The sequence below is a fragment of the Papaver somniferum genome, chromosome 2 (genome assembly GCF_003573695.1).
Source record: "Papaver somniferum cultivar HN1 chromosome 2, ASM357369v1, whole genome shotgun sequence".
Taxonomy (NCBI): Eukaryota; Viridiplantae; Streptophyta; class Magnoliopsida; order Ranunculales; family Papaveraceae; genus Papaver; species Papaver somniferum.
The window spans coordinates 81,752,755-81,774,106 of record NC_039359.1 but is presented as its reverse complement, the minus strand read 5'-3'; the positions used below and the strand labels follow the sequence as shown (position 1 = coordinate 81,774,106).

The following is a 21,352-nucleotide window of genomic DNA, read 5'->3' as shown; positions in this document are numbered from 1 at the left end:
CTTTTTTGAATTTATAGGTTGATCTTACTAGTTAGACTCTTAGATCAAGGTCCACTTTTTAGTGTTGTTTATACACACAATCGCTCCACAGAATCCCTCTGCAAGGTTTTGTGTTCTCTACTTGTGTACAAGTTATTCGACGATTACTTATCTCCTAACTTAATACTACACCAAAATCCCTTATTTACCACGTTTATTTTCGTTGCAAATAATTTCAGCAACGCTTATGTATGTTGCCTACACGACATCACAAATTTTAGGTAATGTTTAGATACGTTGCTTTAATTAATTAAAGCAACGTATGAAACGTTGCTGCATCTGTTGGTTAAATAACCTTAAGCAATGGATGTAATCGTTGCTTAATTAAATAAAGCAACGGTTAAGTTAATTGAAGCAACATTTACATCCGTTGAAGAATATGTAATTGAATTAAAAAAAATAAACAAAATTACAAAATCCGTATATTTATAATTTTCACAATCTAGTTGTTTGAGGGTGAAAACAGTTTCTGCTGATTTTGGTAATTTCGAGTGTGTGGGTGAGAAACGAGTCTAAACCCTAAACAATGTACTGCAAGGGAGTACTTTGATTCGAGAGATCAATCTGTACAAATCCGGCCTAAACCAAGAAATGGACGTTCCAGACTTGCTTCGGTCACAAAGTGAAGGAGAAGGGTTGGTCTAGGGAGGGAAGCGAAGAGAGTTGTGAGACCAGAATAGTTGATTCGGGAAGAATAGTTGTTTGACGACTTGTATCAGAAAGTGGAAAGCTAACAAGTGATTTCTGAGCATTGTATTCTCCTAACCCAAAACCTGTTTTTGGTGGAAATATGTGAGACCTATTTATACAAGTCGCAACGAAACGTATCCTGGTCTCGTAAGAAGTGGAAACGGTTGAGTAAATGGAAGAAAGCGGTAACGGGTAACGCCTGGAATTGATGTTTCCGTAATGAAGGAAAAGTTTCACCATTACTCCTTGTATTTACTAATCGCTTCACTCTTATGACACTTTCTTGTAATGGGCGTAGTGTACGCCACACGTTGTAAACCGCCAGACCAATACCCTGATGAGCAGCCCCCAGTTTGTGACATGTTTTGATGTCTCGAGTGCTTTCGTGGAAAAAGTGTAGCATGTTGTTATTGTTTGGAAAGTTAAGATTGAGAGGCTTGCCGGTTCGGTGGTGACTTTCGATGGCCGAGATTTCGCATCTTGAGAGGAAGGTTAATCGTTGATTGTGGTTACCTTCCGTTGGTATCCAGTTGGGTGGCCACGGTGCTGGAATGGCTTACGCATGCTCTTGGCGTGTCTAATTAGGGTTTGGTGCCGTGACCAAAGAATTGGCATAGCTAAGTATACAAGTCGCAACGAAACGTACCCTGGTCTCGTAAAAAGTGAAAACGGTTGAGTAAATGGAAGAAAGCGGTAATGGGTAACGCCTGGAATTGATGTTTCCATAATGAAGGAAACGTTTCACCATTACTCCTTATATTTACTAACCGCTTCCACTTCTTACGAGACCAGGGTACGTTTCGTTGCGTCTTGTATAAATAGGTCTCACTTATTTCCACCAAAAATAGGTTTTGGGTCAGAAGAATACACCACTCAGAAATCACTTGTTAGCTCTCCTATCTGTTAGCTTTCCACTTTCTGATACAAGTCGTCAAACAACTACTCTTCCCGAATCAACTATCCTTGTCTCAACACTCTCTTCGCTTCCCTCCCTAGACCAACCCTTCTCCTTCACTTTGTGATCGAAGCAATTATGGAACGACCATTTCTTGGTTTAAGCCGGATTTGTACGGATTGATCTCTCGAATTAAAGTACTCCCTTGCAGTACATTGTTTAGGGTTTAGACTCGTTTCTCATCCACACACTCGAAATTACCAAAATCAGCAGAAACTGTTTTCACCCTCAAACAGTTGGAGACCACAGTGAGAGATTAATCTCTCGGTTATAATACCAATTTCAGATTACGTTTTTTAACTCCAACTCAGGAAGATGGTCGGTTTTAGGACTGAATCCTTGCCCCCAAGTTCCACTCAGGCGAATGGCAGTATTTCCTCTCCCAACGCAACATCCAACAACGCGATCGACGGAGAAGTTCCAAGGCTGTCCGATTTGGCACGGGTTCAAGAGATCCACACCAGGAATATGTATCTGATGAAAAAGGCGATTAATAGCATACTCGACTTCCTTATCAGCTTAACATCGGAGTTGATTGACCCACCTGTCCCGGAAACTTCGGAACTGGGGACTAACGTCCCAGACGATCATTCCCAAGTCAACAGCTTCACTACCAATCAGAAACCAGTAGGCCAGGAAGCGGCCTCATTGGTGGAAAGTTTATCTTAACTCCTACATCTTTCAAAGGAACAACGAATGGAGACGTTCATTGCCATCAATTGAATAGCGTCAAACGCATCCCTGGTTCCTTCAGTTTGGAAACGTCAAGAATGTCGGAGATGTCCATCAACAATGTCATGTTTACCGACGACGACATGATGGCAGAAAAAGGACACAACCGGGCCCTACACGTCACAGCCCGTATCAAGGATGTGGAATTCAAAAGGGCCCTCATCAGGATCGTCCTCCAATGTCGTTACCCTCAGGATGCTCAGAACAGCCAGGGTGCGGCCAAACGACATCGTGCGACAGTCCACTACGATGACCGATTTTGAAGGCAACCAAACCAGCACGTATGGATACATTAACCTGAATTTATCAGTAGGACCGATCCAGTCAAAGGTAAGGTTCGAAGTAATCGAAAAGGAGCCGGATTACCATATGATACTGGGAATACCATGGCTCCACGACAACAGAATCATTCTTTCGACATATCACTAGTGCTTGAAAACCATGCTAAACGGAGAAGTCATCCGTATCTCTGCATCGTTATCTCCCTATGAGCCGATCTGTGGCATGGAGATGTTTGAGCCGAGGAAGAGCCAGCGCTAGCCAATGAAACTCACCACACTCCACTGCCAAAGTGGGCGTCAATTGAATAAAGTGATGGGCTTGCATCATTTCACAGATAAACCTGGTCTCACACAACCTCTTCGGAAGGGAAGCGCGCCAGTCTCCACCCGCCAAACCAGAGTTTGGCTCGCTCCCGTACCAAGCGAGAACGGGCTTTTATCATGAGTCATGATGAAAAAGGGAAAACTTTATATCAGCGTCATTGTTAGCAATTAACAGGGGAGACTACCACACAGTCTATTCGCCAGCAGAATGCAAACACATTAACGAGCCGCAAGAAGAAGTACCGGATGCACCACGACAGCTACAGGACGGAACCAACTCTGCCATGGACGAACTTGAGGTTGTCAATACCGGGAGTGAGGAATCTCCACGACCCGTCTCAAATGGCTCGACTCTATGCGCAGACGAACGAGTGAAGCTAGTATACCTTCTCAAAGAATATCAAGACGTATTCGCATGGACATACGAGAAAATGCCTGTCTTGGACGAGAAGCTGGTCACTCACCATCTACACATAATACCCGGATCCAAGCCGGTCAAACAAACCCCGAGACAGTTCAGGAACGATGTGGAGGAACAGATAAAGATGGAGATTCAAAAGCTACTGGTTGCTGGTTTCATCAAACCCATTCACCATCCTACTTGGTTGGCTAACGTAGTTCCTGTAAAAAAGAAGAACAGCCAAATCAGGTGTTGTGTCGATTTTAGGGATCTGGACAAATGTTTCCCTAAAGATGATTCTCCACTTCCTAACATGGACATGCTGGTAGACGCCACCAGTGGACACGGTATGTTCTCTTTCATGGACGGGTACATCGGCTACAATCAAATAAAGATGTACGAACACGACGCAAGTAAGACGGCTTTTCGAACTCTCCTCGGAAACTTTTACTATGCTGTGATGCCCTTCGGTTTGAAAAATGCTGGCGCCACCTACCAACGCTCCATGACTACCATCTTTCACGACATGATGCACAAGCAAGTCGAAGATTACATAGATGACATAGTGGTTAAATCAAAAATTGAGCGGCCCATGCGGAGATTCTGCGGCAGGTGTTTGAAAGGTGTCGCGAGTAAAAACTGAAGATAAATCCATTGAAGTGTGCTTTTGGTGTCTCTTCGGGTAAGTTCCTAGGTTTCCAGGTAACCGCCGAGGGAATTAAAGTCGACGCGGTCAAAACCCAAGCTATCCTCACAATGCCACCACCGTGAACTGTAAAAGAACTTCAGAGTTTCATGAGTAAAATAAACTACATTCTCCGCTTTATACCGGGATTGGCTCAACTTGTTGGTACGTTTACCCCCTTATTGAAGAAAGGAGCGAACTTTGTCTGGACCGCACTATAACATGAGGCGTTTCGGAAGATTCGGCAAATATTATCTTCCCCAGCCATCATAAAGTCTCCCATACAAGGAAGACCTTTTTGCCTCTACACTGATTCTAGTGACACTGCCGTCGGAGCTCTCCTCGCCCAAGAAGATTACGAAGGGATTGAACATCCCAGATACTACTTCACTCGAACTTTAAGAGATGCCGAAATCAGATATCCCAAAGCAGAAAAGGCGTGCTTGTCCCTGATTCACTCCTTTTATGAATTCAGACATTACCTGCTTTCCAACAAAGTGATGCTGATATCTAAGTCCGATCTTGTGAAATTCCTCCTCTCAAAACCGGCCCTGATAGGAAGGCCAGCCAAATGGCTCCTCCAAATATCAGAATTTGACATAACGTGCGCTTCTCCGAGAGCTATCAAAGGGCAAGTAGTTGCGGTTTGCTAGCAGCGTTACCGGAAGAGAATGCCACGACGCTACACGAGGACCTCCCTGGAGATTTTCCGGAAATCTCTTTCATCAAAGAAGAAACGTGGCTACTATTTTTTGACGGGTCCGTCACCCCTAACAACGGTACCGGAGGATCATGTGTGGTTCTAGTATCCCCGGACGGTGAAGTCTCCTCGCACTTCTTCAAGCTATACTTCCCTTGCACTAACAATTCAGCAGAATATGAAGCCTTTCTCATAGGACTGTCATTAGCTAAACAAGCTGGAGCCACGCGTCTGGAAATAATAAGGGATTCTAAATTACTCGTCAACCAGGTGAATGGAGTATACACTGAAGGAAGTAACATTGGCCTCGTATAGAGCCGAGGCACAAAAGCTACTAAATTACTTTGCCGACACGACCATAACGCATGTTGGCCGCAGCGGCAACAAACATGCTGATTGTCTAGCCACACTAGCATCAAAACTGCAATTCGAAGGTCTTGAGGAAACCCTGACAGTGAAGAGACAAATCATGGCTTCAACATGGCTTTCGCAACCCGAGGAGGCTGAAGCCGGCGACTGGATAACACTTATTATCCAAGATCTTAACAACTCGCTTTCCCAGGGAAAGGTCAGTCTCAAAGCTTTACAAAAAAATTTCATGCTTCGAGGAGTGTTGTACCATCGGAACCCAGACGGTTCCTTGTCAAGATGCCTCGGAGAGGAAGAGGCGCAACAACAACTCAACCGCGTCCATGGTGAAGTTTGCGGGCTAACACTAGTGGTAACACTCTATCGCCGTTTTCAACGCCTTGGCTACTAATGGCCAGAAATGGAGGATAAATCTCGGTTGCTTAAAAGAACCTGTTCCAATTGTCAAGCACCGCCGCATCAATTGGAAGTCTTCAATATTGGCCACGCCGTGGACTGGCAGAAGCCATACATCAGTTACCTTCGCGACGGCGTACTCCCCACCAAAAAGAAGGACGCAGCCAAGGTAAAAAAAAGGTCCAAGAGATTCATTTTTCATGAAAAAATCTTATATCGTAAAAGCTTTGGAGGAAGTTTTCTACGGTGTTTGAACGAGGAAGAAATCCCGATCATGCTGAAAGAAATGCACGAAGGCGAACACCAAGGAAAACGGAAGTTATTTCTTTAGATACACGAGAAATACTACTGGCCAACCATGGAGGATGATGCAGCTGTTTTTGTTCAGAGATGCCAAAAATGTCAAATCCACGGAAAACTTATCCATGTACCGCCGACTCCTCTGCACTCAATAAGCAGTCTGTGGCCCTTTTATAGCTGGGGACTCGACATCATTGGAAAGATCAACCCGCCGTCTTCAAAACAGCACGAGTACATAATAACGGCGAACGAGTATTTCACTAAATGGGTCGAAGCCATACCTTTACGAGGGACTACTGGAGGCACAATCGCGGCGTTCATCAAGGAGTACATCATCTGCCGATTTGGCGTGCCTAAACATATCATCACCGGCAACGACACTCCTTTCGCCAACAAGAAAGTTCGGGAATTACTTGAAGAATATGGAATTAAGTAAGTTTTCTCCACCGTTTACTATCCCCAAGGAAACAGATAAGCTGAAAGCACTGACAAAATTTTGATCCGAATCCTCAGTCAGACAGTACACGATAATCCTCGGACATGCCAATGGCACTTTGGGTATATCGGACATCACCAAGAAGTTCCACTGGCGCCTCTCCCTACTCCCTTGTCTACGGCTCAGACGCCATCCTCCCAGCAGAAGTTAAAATCCCATCAGCTAGGATTGCCGAAGCAAGCGGAGTTCGATGGAATAAAGCTGAAGCATTAAGCTCCATGGTAGCAGAGTTGGACACTGTGGATTCCAGAAGATCCAGAGCGGAAAAACACAAACAAGCATACAAAAATAGGGTTTCCAGAGCATATAACAAATATTTGAAGCCCTCGAGTTTTTCAAGTGAGAGATTTGGTATTGAAGACTACCAAACACATCCAGCAAGATGCGTCCGCACCAAAATTCTCCCCAAAATGGGAAGGGCTTTATATAGTCACGAGTGCGTACAACAGCGGGTACTACAAGGTTATTAAAGAAGACGGAGGAAAACTGGAAGCGGTCATCAGCGGAAAGTGGCTCAAGGCATACTACGCCTGACCGTCACCTCACACCTCGCCATATCATAGCACGGCTAGCCAGGCATCTTTCCGCTTCCTTTCTCATCTCAGTTATCAAGTTTCTTTTCTTTTGTTTAATTGAAGCAAATAAATAAAATTCTCTTATTTCTTCAAAAGAAAACCGATACAAAAAGAAAAGAAAAAAGAGAAAAATACACGCTCGAGACCCAGAAAGAAACCAAACGTCTCGCAACTACATAACTCAGAAAAGCCCATCCAACAGATTGTAGTTCCTCGAAAGCATCATCCTCAACCGGTTTTGATACCTTTCGGTCCTTCTCTTCAAGTTCTGAATTGAATCTTCCACCTTTTGTGACTCCATGGCCAGAGCCTTCTCCTCTTCCAAAATATCTTTTACAGCAGGAACAACATCAATGGGAATACCAGCTCTGTCGACCTTCACGATGTCAAGACGATGCCGCAACCAACTCACGTTGAACTTCAGGGATTCACAGGTAGACACCATGTTCTCCCACTTTTGAATAGTTGGTTCCACGATGGCACGGATGGATATACTTTCCATTTCAGTGACCATAGGAAAGAGACAATTCACTGTGGAAACCAAAGCAGACGAGCAATGTTGCACCACACTCCTGGTAGCGATGTGGCCGTATCTTTTCCATATCTTCGTGTAAAGAGTCACGAATTCCGTCCGCACCAGAAACCCACCAACGTTCCGGTAGTTAGAAGATAAACACTTCATGCGGACTTCGAACGACAGACCTGCATTGGGATACTCATGACAAGAAATGCCTGAATCGGCGTTTTCCAGATCTCTAGAGGTTGGCAGGATCGGACTCGAAGGAAGGGGGAATCCAAGTCATCCTCATCAACGATAGTCACGCATGCTCCAACAAGATATCTCTGCACAGAAGAAAATATTTTGCACTCGTCAGCAAACAATGAAACATCTATTGATCAACGAAAGCATACCGGTATAATATTCTTGACTCGGATGAACCGGGTAGGAGAATTGTTACGAGAGTTAGGCCTCACGCGCTTGACTGGAGAATCTAGCTGGCTCGAGGATGATCCGCTTCTGATTAAAATGATAAAGAAATATGGACTCGACAAGAAGAAATCTTTACACTGAAAAGAGGGAGATGATACAATTTCACCGGCATATATACTGCGAAAACCCTAAAGAGAAAGAGAAACGGATGCTGAGCAGACAAGATGGCCATACATTACAGCCGAAGACTCAGCCTCCGTGAAATCTCCCGTCAAAACACTAATCAAAGGTAAAGAAAAATGGAGATACGTACTGGGAACACGCTTGCCAGCGTTATTGCTACCACTCCAGCGTTATTGCTACCACGCTTGCCAGCGAAACCGGCAGTATAACATGAGGAGGAGAGCTAACACCTTTCATATGGACGTGATACTTTGGGATATGAATAAGGAAAAGATTTCCTATCTGAGCCACGCATGGAAAGAGGCAACCGGGCCTGCAAGCGACGCCAACAGTCCGCGCCACGCAAAGCCAACAGCCCGCGCCACGCCAAGCCAGCGCTCATCCCAAGTCGATCCAATGCTAACGGCTCCATTCCAAGCCGACCAACGCCAGCGGCTACGTTTTAAGCCACACCATGCCAACGGCTTGCCAATCCAAGCCAGCAACGCCAACAACTCCGCGTTCCCCAGCCTAGCCAAGCTGACGCTAACTGGTTGCATCCCGGATAGAAACCACCACTACCACTCCGCGGCCTATCTAGCATCACCACGAGCAGAATCTACGCAAAGCCACCAATACAAGAATCACGAATTCTCCTTACCTCTCGAAAAGGTTAGACGGATCTTCCTGACCATCTTTTCATGACTTTCCATTTCGTTTTGTCCTTGTTTGTCACCATCTTATGCTTACCTCCCAACAATGCCCTTGTTCCGAGCTAAGCAGATGACTTAATGTTGATGGTGGTTTTTAGTTTAGGGTTAAAATCATAAAACCTTAGTCAAACAGTGACGTCAGACTTGAGTAATAATATCTCCACTAGCACATTTATTAAACCATTCAACATGTCTGCGTAAAATTACCGGGGTATATTTTTTTTTATGTAAATTCCATGCTCCACGGCAGAGCCCTCTGCACTGACTGGCATCATCTCTACACATGCCAACCACGCATGCTAGCCAAACGTGCCAATCACGCGTGCCACATATTTTAAACTAGGATTTCGACACGCTAAACCCTAATAGCTATATCTCTGCGCCAAAGGCATGCCAGCTGTACCACTGTACCAATGGCATGCCATGCCAGCCACATCTCCGTGCCAAAGGCATGCCAACCATGCCAGCCGCACCACCGTGACAATAGCATGCCATTCCAGCCACATCTCCGCGCCAAAGGCATGCCAACCATGCCAGCCGCACCACCGTGCCATTGGCATTCCATGCCAGCCACATCTCTGCGCCAAAGGCATGCCAACCATGCCAGCCGCACCACCGTGCCAATGGCATGCCATGTCAGCCACATCTCCGCACCAAAGGCATCCCAACCATGCAAGCCGCACCATAGTGCCAATGGCATGCCATGCCAGCCACACCTCCGCACCAAAGCCATGCCGGCCATGCCTCCATGCCGGTGGCTTCCAAACGAAGGGTTGCAAAAATCAACGGCCACCCTTCCTTCTGAGATGCAAATCTCAGCCGTCCAAGTTCGCCACCAAACGCGTGGCAACTTTTGGCCCAATGCCAAGCCCTAATTTTGGTCGCGCCTAAACTATGACTAATTTTGGTTGCGCCTAAAACTATGCCAAAATCCTAGCTTGGTCGCGCCTAAACCATGCCAAAGCCATGCCAGCCATGCTTCCATGCCGCTGGCTGCCAAACGAAGGATTGCAACAATCAACGGCCACCCTTCCTTCTGAGATGCAAATCTCGGCCGTCCAAGTTCGCCACCAAACGCGTGGCAACTTTTGGCCCAATGTCAATCCCTAATTTTGGTCGCGCCTAAACTATGCCAAAATCCTAATTTTGGCCGCGCCTAAAACTATGCCAAAATCCTATCTTGGTCGCGGATAAACCACGCTAAAGCCACGCCGGCCATGCCTCCATGCCGCTGGCTACCAAACGAAGGGTTGCAAAATCAACGTCCATCCTTTCTTCTGAGATGCAAATCTCAGCCGTCCAAGTTCGCCACCAAACGCGTGGCAACTTTTGGCCCAATGCCAAGCCCTAATTTTGGTCGCGCCTAAACTATGCCAAAACCCTAATTTTGGTCGCGCCTAAAACTATGCCAAATCCTAGCTTGGTCGCGCATAAACCACGCCAAAGCCACGCCGGCCATGCCTCCATGCTGTTGGCTGCCAAACGTAGGGTTGCAACAATCAACGGCCACCCTTCTGAGATGCAAATCTCAGCCGTCCAAGTTCGCCACCAAACGCGTGGAAACTTTTGGCCCAATGCGAAGCCCTAATTTTGGTCGCGCCTAAACTATGCCAAAACCCTAATTTTGTCCGCGTCTAAAATTATGCCAAAATCCTAGCTTGGCCGCGCCTAAACCGTGCCAAACCCATGCCGGCCATGCCTCCATGTCGCTGGCTGCCAAAAGAAGGGTTGCAACAATCAATGGCCACCGTTCCTTCTGAGATGCAAATCTCAGCCGTCCAAGTTCGCCACCAAACGTGTGGCAACTTTTAGCCCAATGCCAATCCCTAATTTTGGTCGTGCCTAAACTATGCCAAAACCCTAATTTTGGCCGCGCCTAAAACTATGCCAAAATCCTAGCTTGGTCGCGCCTAAACCATGCCAAAGTCATGCCTCCATGCCGCTGGCTGCCAAACGAAGGGTTGCAACAATCAACGGCTATCCTTCATCCTGAGATGGAGATCTCAGCCGTACAAACTTTCCACCAAACTACTTGCGGCAATCTCTTGGCTACGCTGCCAACTCTTTGGCCATGGCACATACTTAGCTATGCCAATTCTTTGGTCACGACACCAAACCCTAATTAGGCACGCCAAGAGCATGCGCAAGCCATGCCAGCACTGTGGCCGCGCCACTGGCTACCAATGGAAGGTAACCACAATCAATGACTAACCTTCCTCTCAAGATGCGAAATCTCGGCCGTCGAAAGTCAACACCGAACCGGCAAGTCTCTCAATCTTAACTTGCCAAACAATAGCAACATGTTACACGTTTTCCACGAAAACACTCGAGACATCAAAACATGTCACAAACTGGGGGATGCTCATCAGGGTATTGGTCTGGCGGTTTACAGCGTGCGGCGTACACTATGCCCGTTACAAGAAAGTGTCATAAGAGTGAAGCGGTTAGTAAATACAAGGAGTAATGGTGAAACGTTTCCTTCATTATGGAAACATCAATTCCAGGCGTTACCTGTTGCCGCTTTCTTCCATTTACTCAACCGTTTCCACTTCTTACAAGACCAGGGTACGTTTCGTTGCGACTTGTATAAACAAGTCTCACCTATGTCCACCAAAAACAGGTTTTGAGTCAGGAGAATACAACACTCAAAAATCACTAGTTAGCTTTCCCATCTGTTAGTTTTCCACTTTTTGATACAAGTTGTCAAACAACTACTCTTCCCGAATCAATTATTCTGGTTTCAACACTCTCTTCGCTTCCCTCCCTAGACCAACCCTTCTCCTTCACTTTGTGACCGAAGCAAGTCTGGAATGGAAATTTCTTGGTTTAGGCCGGATTTGTACAGATTGAACTCTCGAATCAAAGTACTCCCTTGCAGTACATTGTTTAGGGTTTAGACTCGTTTCTCACCCACACACTCAAAATTACCAAACTCAGCAGAAACTGTTTTCACCCTCAAACACCAGTATTACAGAATCCTCTTTGAACATTCTAGATGGATACTTGAATCTGCTTGTATATTGGAAGGAATAACAATATACATAAGAGGTCTCAAGCATGTACAGGACAGCGCTACAATCACTTGAAGCTGATACAAAAGACTTAGACTTGACACTAATTTAATTTATGGTTCAAAGGATAAAATAAAAAAGAGCTCAACAGAGTAATTACTTGGCGCACGTTGGTTGTCAGGTGGTGAAGATCAATATATACCACCTTGCCCGACTTCAAGAACATGTATACTGCATTCATTTCAAAAATAAAGCAGGAGTCAGACCCTTCCGAACGTTTAGGATAACAGAAATAAAAGCCACCGATGAAATGAAACAACTAAGTGAAATAGCACATTTAATCAATTGGCACAACAAGAACATCATTCTTGGTTTAGTTTCAGCAATCTTAGTTAGTTTGTCTATTAGTCAAAATAATTTTTACAGGGGTTAACAACCACAAATTCATCAAAAAAAGAGAAGTAAGGAGTGATAACAAACCTTTAGCTCCATGCCAGATGCTCTGCCCATCTTCTCTGCAAGTCTTCAGATTTCCAATTTCATCTGCGGTGGTTCTGTACAAAAAAAACATGTACTGCTAATGAGATTACCAAATAACAAAAATGATATAAATAGAATCATGATAAGAACTAAGATTCCCAACAAGGATACTATGATTTGGAACGTGCCAAAACTAACTTCTTCGCCCAAAGCTACTATGGTAAACACTTCTTAAGGGGAACATTTCACATGGTCATATATATTGACAAACCTTAAGCTGCCCCATCACCAAGGTAATTGAAGGATGTTCTTGTCCATAGGTTGCTCCATCACCAACGTATAGATGCAAATACAATCAAGATGACAATGAATCAGATGAATTGCATTCAGCAATAATAGAACGAGAACATTAACAGAAGCAAGTGGTTTGAGAAGTAGCGAAGTACCCTGAAGACTGAAGTCCTCTAAAATTAGCTTGCGCTTTTGAAAGCTACAACATCCCTGAGCTGATCCTTCGCATCCGAAAAAGGCACGGAAAAGAGCTTCCATTTTTTAGCTCGGACTCTTGAAAAATCGTCACCTGTAAACACATAGACAGTCAAAGGAATTATATCACGACTCAAAGTGCCTAAAATAAATTATATCACTTCTTCTATAAAGCTATTACAAGTACAAGCCTATGAAATGTTAATGAAAATGGACATTAACTGAGTTACATTATCTAACCATGGTGTTGATCTTGGAGAATGGTGGTGGACTTGTTTCATTAAGGAATAAACGTAATATGCTTTGCGCTTGGTAAGTTCCAAACGATTATTAAGGGACAAACATTCCTCATCTTCGTGTTTGACATTTTGCTCCATTTAGTCCCTATAGTCCATGAAAACCATTAGGTATGAACTGTAAAAATATAAACTGCCCAGTCACAGCAATAGTATATATAAACTATAATAAACAAAGTGATTGATCTAGCTACGACACCCAATTTATAAATGGAAAATGGGTCATTTGTCCAAATATTTTTAAAACATGGTTCTAATGGACGAGTATAAATTATTACGGGTGAAATGGACAAAAAAAGATAGCAAGGATGAAACTGGATTCATCCTGGCTTAAACTTAAAAAATAGCGAGGATGAAACTAGATGCATCCTGATGTAAATTAAAAATAAGAAAAAATATTTGAAAATGGGTAGGGTAAAACTGTTTACATCCCGACTATTTTAACATTTTTGTCCATTTAAACAGTATCAAAACCTATGTCTTTTTTACCCAGAAATTATTGATTTTGGACTTTTAACCAATTTTGTGATTTATAAAAGCAGATCCCTCCCAAAAATGTCATAGTAATAACGAGTTCTACTCTATGGGGATCTACCTACGACACCCAATTTTGAGCGACTATGTGGGAATCACATTCCCACATGAAATAGTTTTTTTTCTTAACTTCATGCTTCAAAAAAAAAAGAAGAAGAAAAAAACGAGTTCGAATAAATGATAACAAGTAAAACTTTAGAAAGTATTTTTCCCTAACCTCCAAAATGTATGATGTCTACACAGGAAAAAGAGGCCTTCCTATGCGGTACTCCAGAAGCTTCCTTAAAGCTACTCCAGATACAACAGTAACAAGCATGTGAAGGGAAAACAACATACACACTTGATATATAATTAAAACTACAGGCTATATATTTTCCTTCCCTCAAGTTTTGCGTCACTCACCACCAGTATATATTTGTAACGTGCCACTGAATCACAAGAGATTAATTAAGACTACAGGGTATATATTTGCCTTCCGTTTAGTTGTGCTACTACCTAAAGCAAGCATTCAACCATTTTCTTAAAACCGTGCCAACATCAAATCATTAGAATAGGAAACCAAAGTAAATCAAAGGCCGGTTGCAAAAGTTGATGATTACAGCAGCAGTAGCTGCACCACTGACAAGCTCGTTCATCCATCACCACGAAGCTACCATTAACAACACCAATATCCTCCCACATACTGAAAGCTACAGAACCACCAGCTTCAACACAAAACAACCATTAACAACCATTGATAATCGCTCCGTATGATGTTTCTTCTCTCTAAAACCTAACAATTTCGTGACCTATGATGTGATATCATTTTACATAAGCTAACACCTTTTTATAGGTTTACATTGCTTGGCCTTCACGTATTTAGTTCGGTTCAAGAACCCGACCCAAAATAATGAAATAACGTTCCCAAACGTGCCCTTAAGCCTTCCAAGGAGTTTATACACGTTTTCCTACTTGCTAGATATGCGTACCCGTACGCGTACCTCAAATTCCAGCAGAAATTTTCGGAACTAGGGTACGCGTACCCATATGCGTACCCTACTGTCTTCGGTATTCAATAAAAACTCGTTTTGGCCACAACATCTTCGTCCGAACTTGGAATGACCTCATTCTTTTTGCATTATTTTATCTTTCAATTCTCTTCAAGATGGTGATGAGAAATCTTTAATTTGAATGAGTTAATCTCGGTCTTTGGCCTGAGTCTTGATTTTGAGCATTTTGCTCCTTTTCGTCGCACTTCTTCCACTTCTCTTGGACTTGGGAACTTGGATTCTTGGAATACTTATCTTCATAGCTCTTTTCAGCACTTTGTAGCTCCTTTTTGGATGATTCACCTAATTGAGGCAAACAAGAGAAAACAAGAGTAATAATACGAAAATATGCAAGAATAATAGCTTAAACAAGTATGGAATGGACATTAAAATCATATGAATTATGCACTTATCAAAATGTCAACATGACTTTCATCACGAGTAAAGATGAACTTGGCTAAAGCGAAAGCTAAACCAACACATATTTCGAGAAATAGATAGGCGAGTTAGACTCGGCTCGAAATAGCAAATGTGTATAATTGAAATCTATATACTTATACGACTTTTGTCTCAAGAGTAGGAGATAGAGTAGATAGACTTTTGAGTGATAGATAAGTTCAAGTCTCCACATACCTTTTAGTCGATGAAGTTCACTGGTTCCTTGAGTAGTTCTTCGTCTTCGTAAGATGATCGCGATGGAGTCTCGAGCTCAACTACACTTAACTATCCTAGTCCGAGACTTATCTATAAGTAGACTAGAAATCAAAACATATAATTTTGACATCTAAATTTGACAAACAAGCTTGAGATAGCAACGCTTGCGAGTTCGACCGAGGAATGCTCTAACATAGGTAGAGACTCTCAGTGGCATGTGCAAATTTATGACGCCAATAAAATGACTTCTGAAAGCAAAAAAATTAGAAATTAGTTTGGATGCACAATTTAAAAACGACTTATGCAAGCAAAAAGGAGCAGATTTGTATCCAAACACGTTATTAAGCCAAAAACTTATTTTTCTTTTAGAGCGCGTATGGACACCAGAAATAAAGATATTTTACTTCACAAAAAGTCAATTTTTTTTGTTTTTAGAAGCCTGAAAGTTTACATCCAAACTAACTTTTTACTTTTTGATTTTCAGAAATTAATTATAGCACGTTTGGATGCACACTAAGAAATTGCTTTTCAACTTCTGAAAGTCAAAAAATCAGAAGTCAGTTTGACAATAATATTTCAGAACGACTTCTAGAAGAAGAAAAGTCAACATTTTGTGAATCAAAATAGTTTAGCTTATGACTTCTGTTTCTGACTTCTATTTCTTGAGAAACAGAAGTTAGAAGCAGATTTGTATCCAAACGCGTTAAGAATTTTTTTTTTTGGCAAGGTAGAAGTTACTTTTGTATGTGCATCCAAACGGGATTGATCAAAAATTAACTTTTTTGTTTATAAAATTCCTTTTGGAATAACATCGTCAAACTGATTTCTCGACGTTACCGTATTCTCCTTTTAAGCTATTTCACTGCTCTTATCACTCCTTTAGTCTTATCTATTTGTTGCTCATTACAATAGAGAATAATATGTTTGGTTTATTCCGAAATTCTTCTGATCATTCCAGAAAGGTGAATATCTTCCTTCTCCAATTACTTCCTTTTCTTCAATTTTTAAACTTGGGCTTTTGATTTTTGTTTGTTTTGTGTGCAGAGAACTCAGAGAGGAGAAGAAAGAGGAGAATGGCGTGGGATAAGTTTTAATCCAGAGAACTTCATTCCAGGTCTCATCATTGGTTTCGTTTTTGGGTTATTGATTGATTTGACAAAACTCCCCAGAAACCCAAGAAAAATATGTGCTGCTTTGGGGAAAAAGAAAGGGCAACAAAGACTTGACTCAAATGGTGGTAGTAATGGTAGTGATGAAGAACTTAAAATGGTATGTATGCTTTACATTGGGTTCACTTATGGCTGAGTTCCTGGTTTAAATTGATGAAAATTAAAACTGGGTCTTGTTTAGATTGTGATAATTTGATTAAGAGATGCCTATAAGAAAGAAAAAAAAACATTAAAAACCTAATATTTCTGTGTATAAGAGTTTAGAGACTGTAGACCTTGTGTAGATTGCGGATTGGTTTAACGGAGTATTTCTACAATGTATCTGGCCTCGTTAAAGAGGTTTGGAGCTTTGGATTGACTGGTAGTGTTCACTATTTACCAAATTCTGATTTTGACAGTGATATAGGATGATGTTTTAGGCCTGATATTGGGTGAAGCGCGATGGTCAAATTTACGAACAGCAAAAATTGATGTTGTAGTTAAAGTATTGATTTGAATTGTATGGTTGTCTAATTCTGTGAAAATTGTGGAGTGCAGGTTTTGGTTGTTAGACAAGACCTTAGAATGGGACCTGGAAAGATTGCATCCCAATGTGCTCGTAAGATAGTTTACTTGTGTATCCTATTTCGGCAGACTATTTGTTATGTTTCCTTCATAAGTTTGTGTACATGTCATTTGATTTATTTGTTGTCTTCATAAATGGCAGATGCTGCTACTGGCATGTATGCAGAACTGATGCAAAGGTATTTCATGCAACCTCTCTAAGTAAAATTCAGTTTAGCTAGTTCTACTTTATCCTTAAAAGTTTCTCTTTCTCACCCTTGTTTCTTCCCATTCTTATGTGCGTTTATATTTTCAACCCATTGGTATTGACTCTAACTCAAAGAATGAGGTAGATTAGATTCGGTTGTAAATATCCTCGTTCTGAAAAATGAATATACAGACGTGAACATTTATAGCTGAAATGCAGTCCAGAGAATGAGGTAATTTTCTATGTCGTACAAGGCGCACCACGTTGGCACCAAAATAGGAGTTTTGTTGCCTAGGTCACCTTGCCCGCGAAGGGGCCGCCTTTATCTAGGGCTCTTTGTGAGGTCCTAATTAACCAACCTAAACCCTAAATATAGCCTTATGCCTTCATTTTGATCTTGAGCTCACTTCTTTGACTGAGATTAAATCCCCACTGATGTCTATCGAGCAATATAACATCTAAATTAGGATTCCAGTTGGAAAACAATGCATGACTAACGCCACGGCTGTATACGCCTCGTCCCAAACAACATAGGTAAATTTGATAAAACAGATACCCTCTGGATGTTGAAATCTTCGCTCTTACTGCTTTACATGTCAGAGAGTTGGCTTGTTCTTCATGAAGTGGATTTTGGGATGAGCATTTGTATTTTAATCATTATGTATCATTGCCAAATGAATGTAAGTTTGTTTCTTATTTAGTTGTTTATAATATATTCTAAAACCTTTTTTGTGGGCAAGATATGTATAGTACTTCATATTCATGGGTGTAATAAATTGCTCGGATTATGAATGTTACAAGGTTACAAGTTTCAGTGACACTCTTCAATCTGTATTTATTCTAGCCAGCGGTATCTTTTAAGGCAGTGGGAGCAATGTGGCCAACCCAAAATAGTTGTCTCGTGCAAGAATCAATTAGATATGTATGTAGTGAATTTTAGTTAAAGTATCTTATATCGTAAGTCCTTAGAAACTGTTATTGTAACTCTTTCGAGATGAGCATTATTTTTTTGTAATAATTGGTGTTCTCTTTTGACTATTCCGAGCAGGAATAGGCTGAAAAACACAGCAGAAAGCATAGGCCTTCCCACTTTTATTGTTGCTGACGCAGGACGTACAGAGGTACACTTTCATCTCCTTAAAAAAAATAGCAGTTTGATCAGAGAGTTCTATCGGGTTCTCAATGTCACATAAAACAACAAGATGCAAAAGCAGCCCTCATATTTTCTGAAATCTATTTGGGATTTTGTCTACCAATCAGAAAGTCAATTAAAACAGTGACATCCTTTCCTCATCATGTGCATGTATAAGAGATATTGCCATCGGAAAAAAATGGGGGTTCTGACTAATAATTAGAGAAGGAAAGGAAACCAAAATAGATGAAAGAATGTGGAGTTTATTCAGTGTGTGTAAGCCTTCATAGGGTCCTTCTGTATGTCCAGTGGTGCCAAAGTGCTTATTAGATTGGAAATTTAAAACTAATTAGCTAGTTGATGTTTCATAGGCCTGGCATTAGGAGCAAAGATCTATCTTTTAATTGGTGCTTGGTCTTGATAATCTAGAATGTTGTTAGTTAATTAACCACCTTCCAAAAAAAGGTTTGCTGGGTGGTGTTATTTTTATTTATTTTCATTTTGACACATTCAGCTGGGAGCTGGGTGGTGTTATTACTTACTATAAACCCTTCAGTGTAAGATAGAAACATCATGCCAAAAATTGAACCCTTCAAGTTAAACGGAACTCAAGCATGTTGTCCCCATGACGCTAGCAAAATTTAGACCTCGCATTAATTCTAAATATGCGACAAGCAGTGAAACTAGCTCATACTTATGATGCTTTTTGCTCAATTCCAACTTATTACACGAAAAGAGAAGTTTCTGGATAGTATTAATCAGATTGTTGTGAAACTCGAGATTCAAGTTGCTTCTAATGGAAATCATGGTTTGGGAAGCTAATGTCTTTGTATATGTTATCTCTGCAGGTGGTGGCTGGGTCAAAAACAGTTCTTGCCATTGGGCCTGGTAAGACCCATTCCAACTCTATCTCGCTTCACTTTGAATGTAACATCAAAAGAACTTGATTTACTCCGGCAGAGATGCATTTCATTTATACTTACGTCATTACCTCCAATATATTTCCATATTTAGTTTCGGAGAACCTTGTGACTGAGCTGATGTTTTATGCAGGTAGAAAAGCTTCTGTGGATTCCGTTACTGGGAAGTTGCGCTTGCTTTGAAGCAAATTAGCTAGAAAGGAGGTCTATTCAACAGAATTTCTTTAAGGTTTGTTTCTGTTATTTCTTAATTCTTTTTAGTTTAGAACATTTTAGAAAATGCGATCAATGAAACCAGGCAGCTAGCTAAAAAGAAAACTCTACGTACACCTTCGTCCCCGCGTTGAATGTGTGGGAGGTCAATACCATTACATGTGATCTGATGATCTCAAGTTATTCAGAACTTTACCAATTAAATGCTATTGATATTTTGATCAAGGAGTAATTTATTTATTGGTCTCCTCCTGTTAATTCAGTTTATGTTGCTACGTAGTAATATCAGTAACTTATCACTACAATAAGTAGTTCGAATGTGCATGGTATTAGCTGTTTACGCGATTTCTTAACTACAAATCTTGCTCTAGAAATTGCAAGGCTAGAGACCCACATGAACAAGTGAGCTAGAGGGAATCTTGATAATCTCTGTTTAGTCTGATTTCTCAACTTCTGACATTATGTAAAACTAGAATTTGTTTGTATTTATGGGGCCTCTGGATCAGCAACGTCTGGGATCGCGAGAACATTATCATCATACAGACTCCCACAATATTTTCTCAATCACCAGTCTAAAATAGTTCCTTTTCTTAAATAGAAATATATATCCTATACTTCTTGGTGTAATATCTTGTCTCTATTGTCGACATTGTTTTTTTTTTCTCGTTTTTTATCGGTAAATTGTCTATCGTCGACGTTGCAACACGGGTCTTATTCGGAAGTGGTCTATCCGTATCTTTAAATTTGTAATAAGACTCGTCACTTACTATTATCCGTTCAAATGTCTTCCGACTCTCCTTTATAAATATCCTCAGACCTATCACATCACATTACATCTACGGTGGGATAAAACAAAATGCTTTTTTAATCATTGATTTTGATCACTTGTTTGTTTGGATCTAAACATGTTCAAAATAATTGCTAACAAGTTCATCTAATGTTATTTGTTGTTTCCTGACTCATCTAATCTGATTCATCTGAATTCGAATTCGAATTCGACTCATCACAATATCACATCTAGTTAAAAGATTACTAAATAGTAAATCCAGTCAGATGACTCAGATTGAGCCCAACGAGTCAGATCAAAATTGTATCGCAACATAGAGAGTAGGTATTGCCAGAACACAGTCGGGTCACATGGAGCAGCAGTAAATACAAACCACTTAGACTTGGAAAAATCTAGACCACGTAGCTGTGAGCTGGTCGAAATGCACGAGAGAAAAGAGAGAGTTGTTGGAAAAGGAACCTCGGCCATTCCGTCGTCCATGTTAACAATAATGCACCGTTCCTTCACACCCTTAAATAATGCAGTCTTGCATGTGATTTCGATTCTTGACTTTGAAGTTTGATCCTTAGCTTAGCTATGTTTTCTCTAGCATTATCCATCTCTATTTCTTCCTCTTCTTTTCGCTATTTTTCTTCCTTAATGTTTGCATCTCCCCTCGTTATATTAAGACAATGTTAAGGAGGACTGTAATACTATGTTTTATTTTGCTTCTTTGAATGGATGTACGTACGGATGCACATGAACGTACTTCTTTTCTTTCTTTTTCCTCATAGTGTACACGATGGAAGTACGTACACAAGTGCGAGAGAACTGATTACTTTTTTTTTTTTACTTGAAGGGGAATTAGGAATCTTATAGCTATCGATTGGCAATTGACAGCTATGCCAACAGTCGATAGCTATTGGTTTTATAGAACAAAAAGTCAGTGTCAGAGTAGAACAGTACCCCGGAAATTAAGATGATGTCCTTGAATCCTTTTGTTCTGTTCCTTCCTCCTCTCTAATCTTCCTTCGTTAGAAATGTTTAACGGCTCGCATTGAGTGATCTGAATTCGAAACTCTCGTCAGGACCGAATTCTTTACTGATATAAAAAACCGTCGGCAAGTTTTTGCATTGAACATTAGTTTTGCAATAATGACAAGA

The 21,352-nt window shown here is 41.5% G+C and overlaps 1 protein-coding gene across 2 annotated transcripts; it reads left to right on the top strand.

Moving 5' to 3' along the window:
- The first annotated feature begins 16,056 nt into the window (after positions 1-16,056).
- LOC113348188 (peptidyl-tRNA hydrolase 2, mitochondrial-like) lies at positions 16,057-19,668 on the top strand. Of its 2 annotated transcripts, XM_026591892.1 has the most exons (8): positions 16,057-16,199; positions 16,282-16,506; positions 16,944-17,004; positions 17,113-17,149; positions 18,002-18,079; positions 18,206-18,278; positions 19,138-19,177; positions 19,343-19,668. In XM_026591892.1, exons 1-8 carry the CDS (start codon positions 16,158-16,160, stop codon positions 19,390-19,392), a joined length of 606 nt encoding a protein of 201 aa, XP_026447677.1. In that variant the 5' UTR covers positions 16,057-16,157; the 3' UTR covers positions 19,393-19,668. The 2 variants fall into 2 exon arrangements, with proteins under 2 accessions (XP_026447677.1, XP_026447678.1); XM_026591893.1 differs by lacking the exon at positions 18,002-18,079.
- The last annotated feature ends 1,684 nt before the right edge of the window (positions 19,669-21,352 follow it).

Excerpts from the sequence above, each read along its gene's own strand:
- LOC113348188 (XM_026591892.1), top strand. The coding sequence starts at position 16,158 with ATGTTTGGTTTATTCCGAAATTCTTCTGATCATTCCAGAAAG. Across the intron at positions 18,080-18,205 it reads TGCAAGAATCAATTAGATAT|GAATAGGCTGAAAAACACAG; the intron begins GTATGTAGTGAA and ends TATTCCGAGCAG. Across the intron at positions 19,178-19,342 it reads AGTTCTTGCCATTGGGCCTG|GTAGAAAAGCTTCTGTGGAT; the intron begins GTAAGACCCATT and ends TGTTTTATGCAG.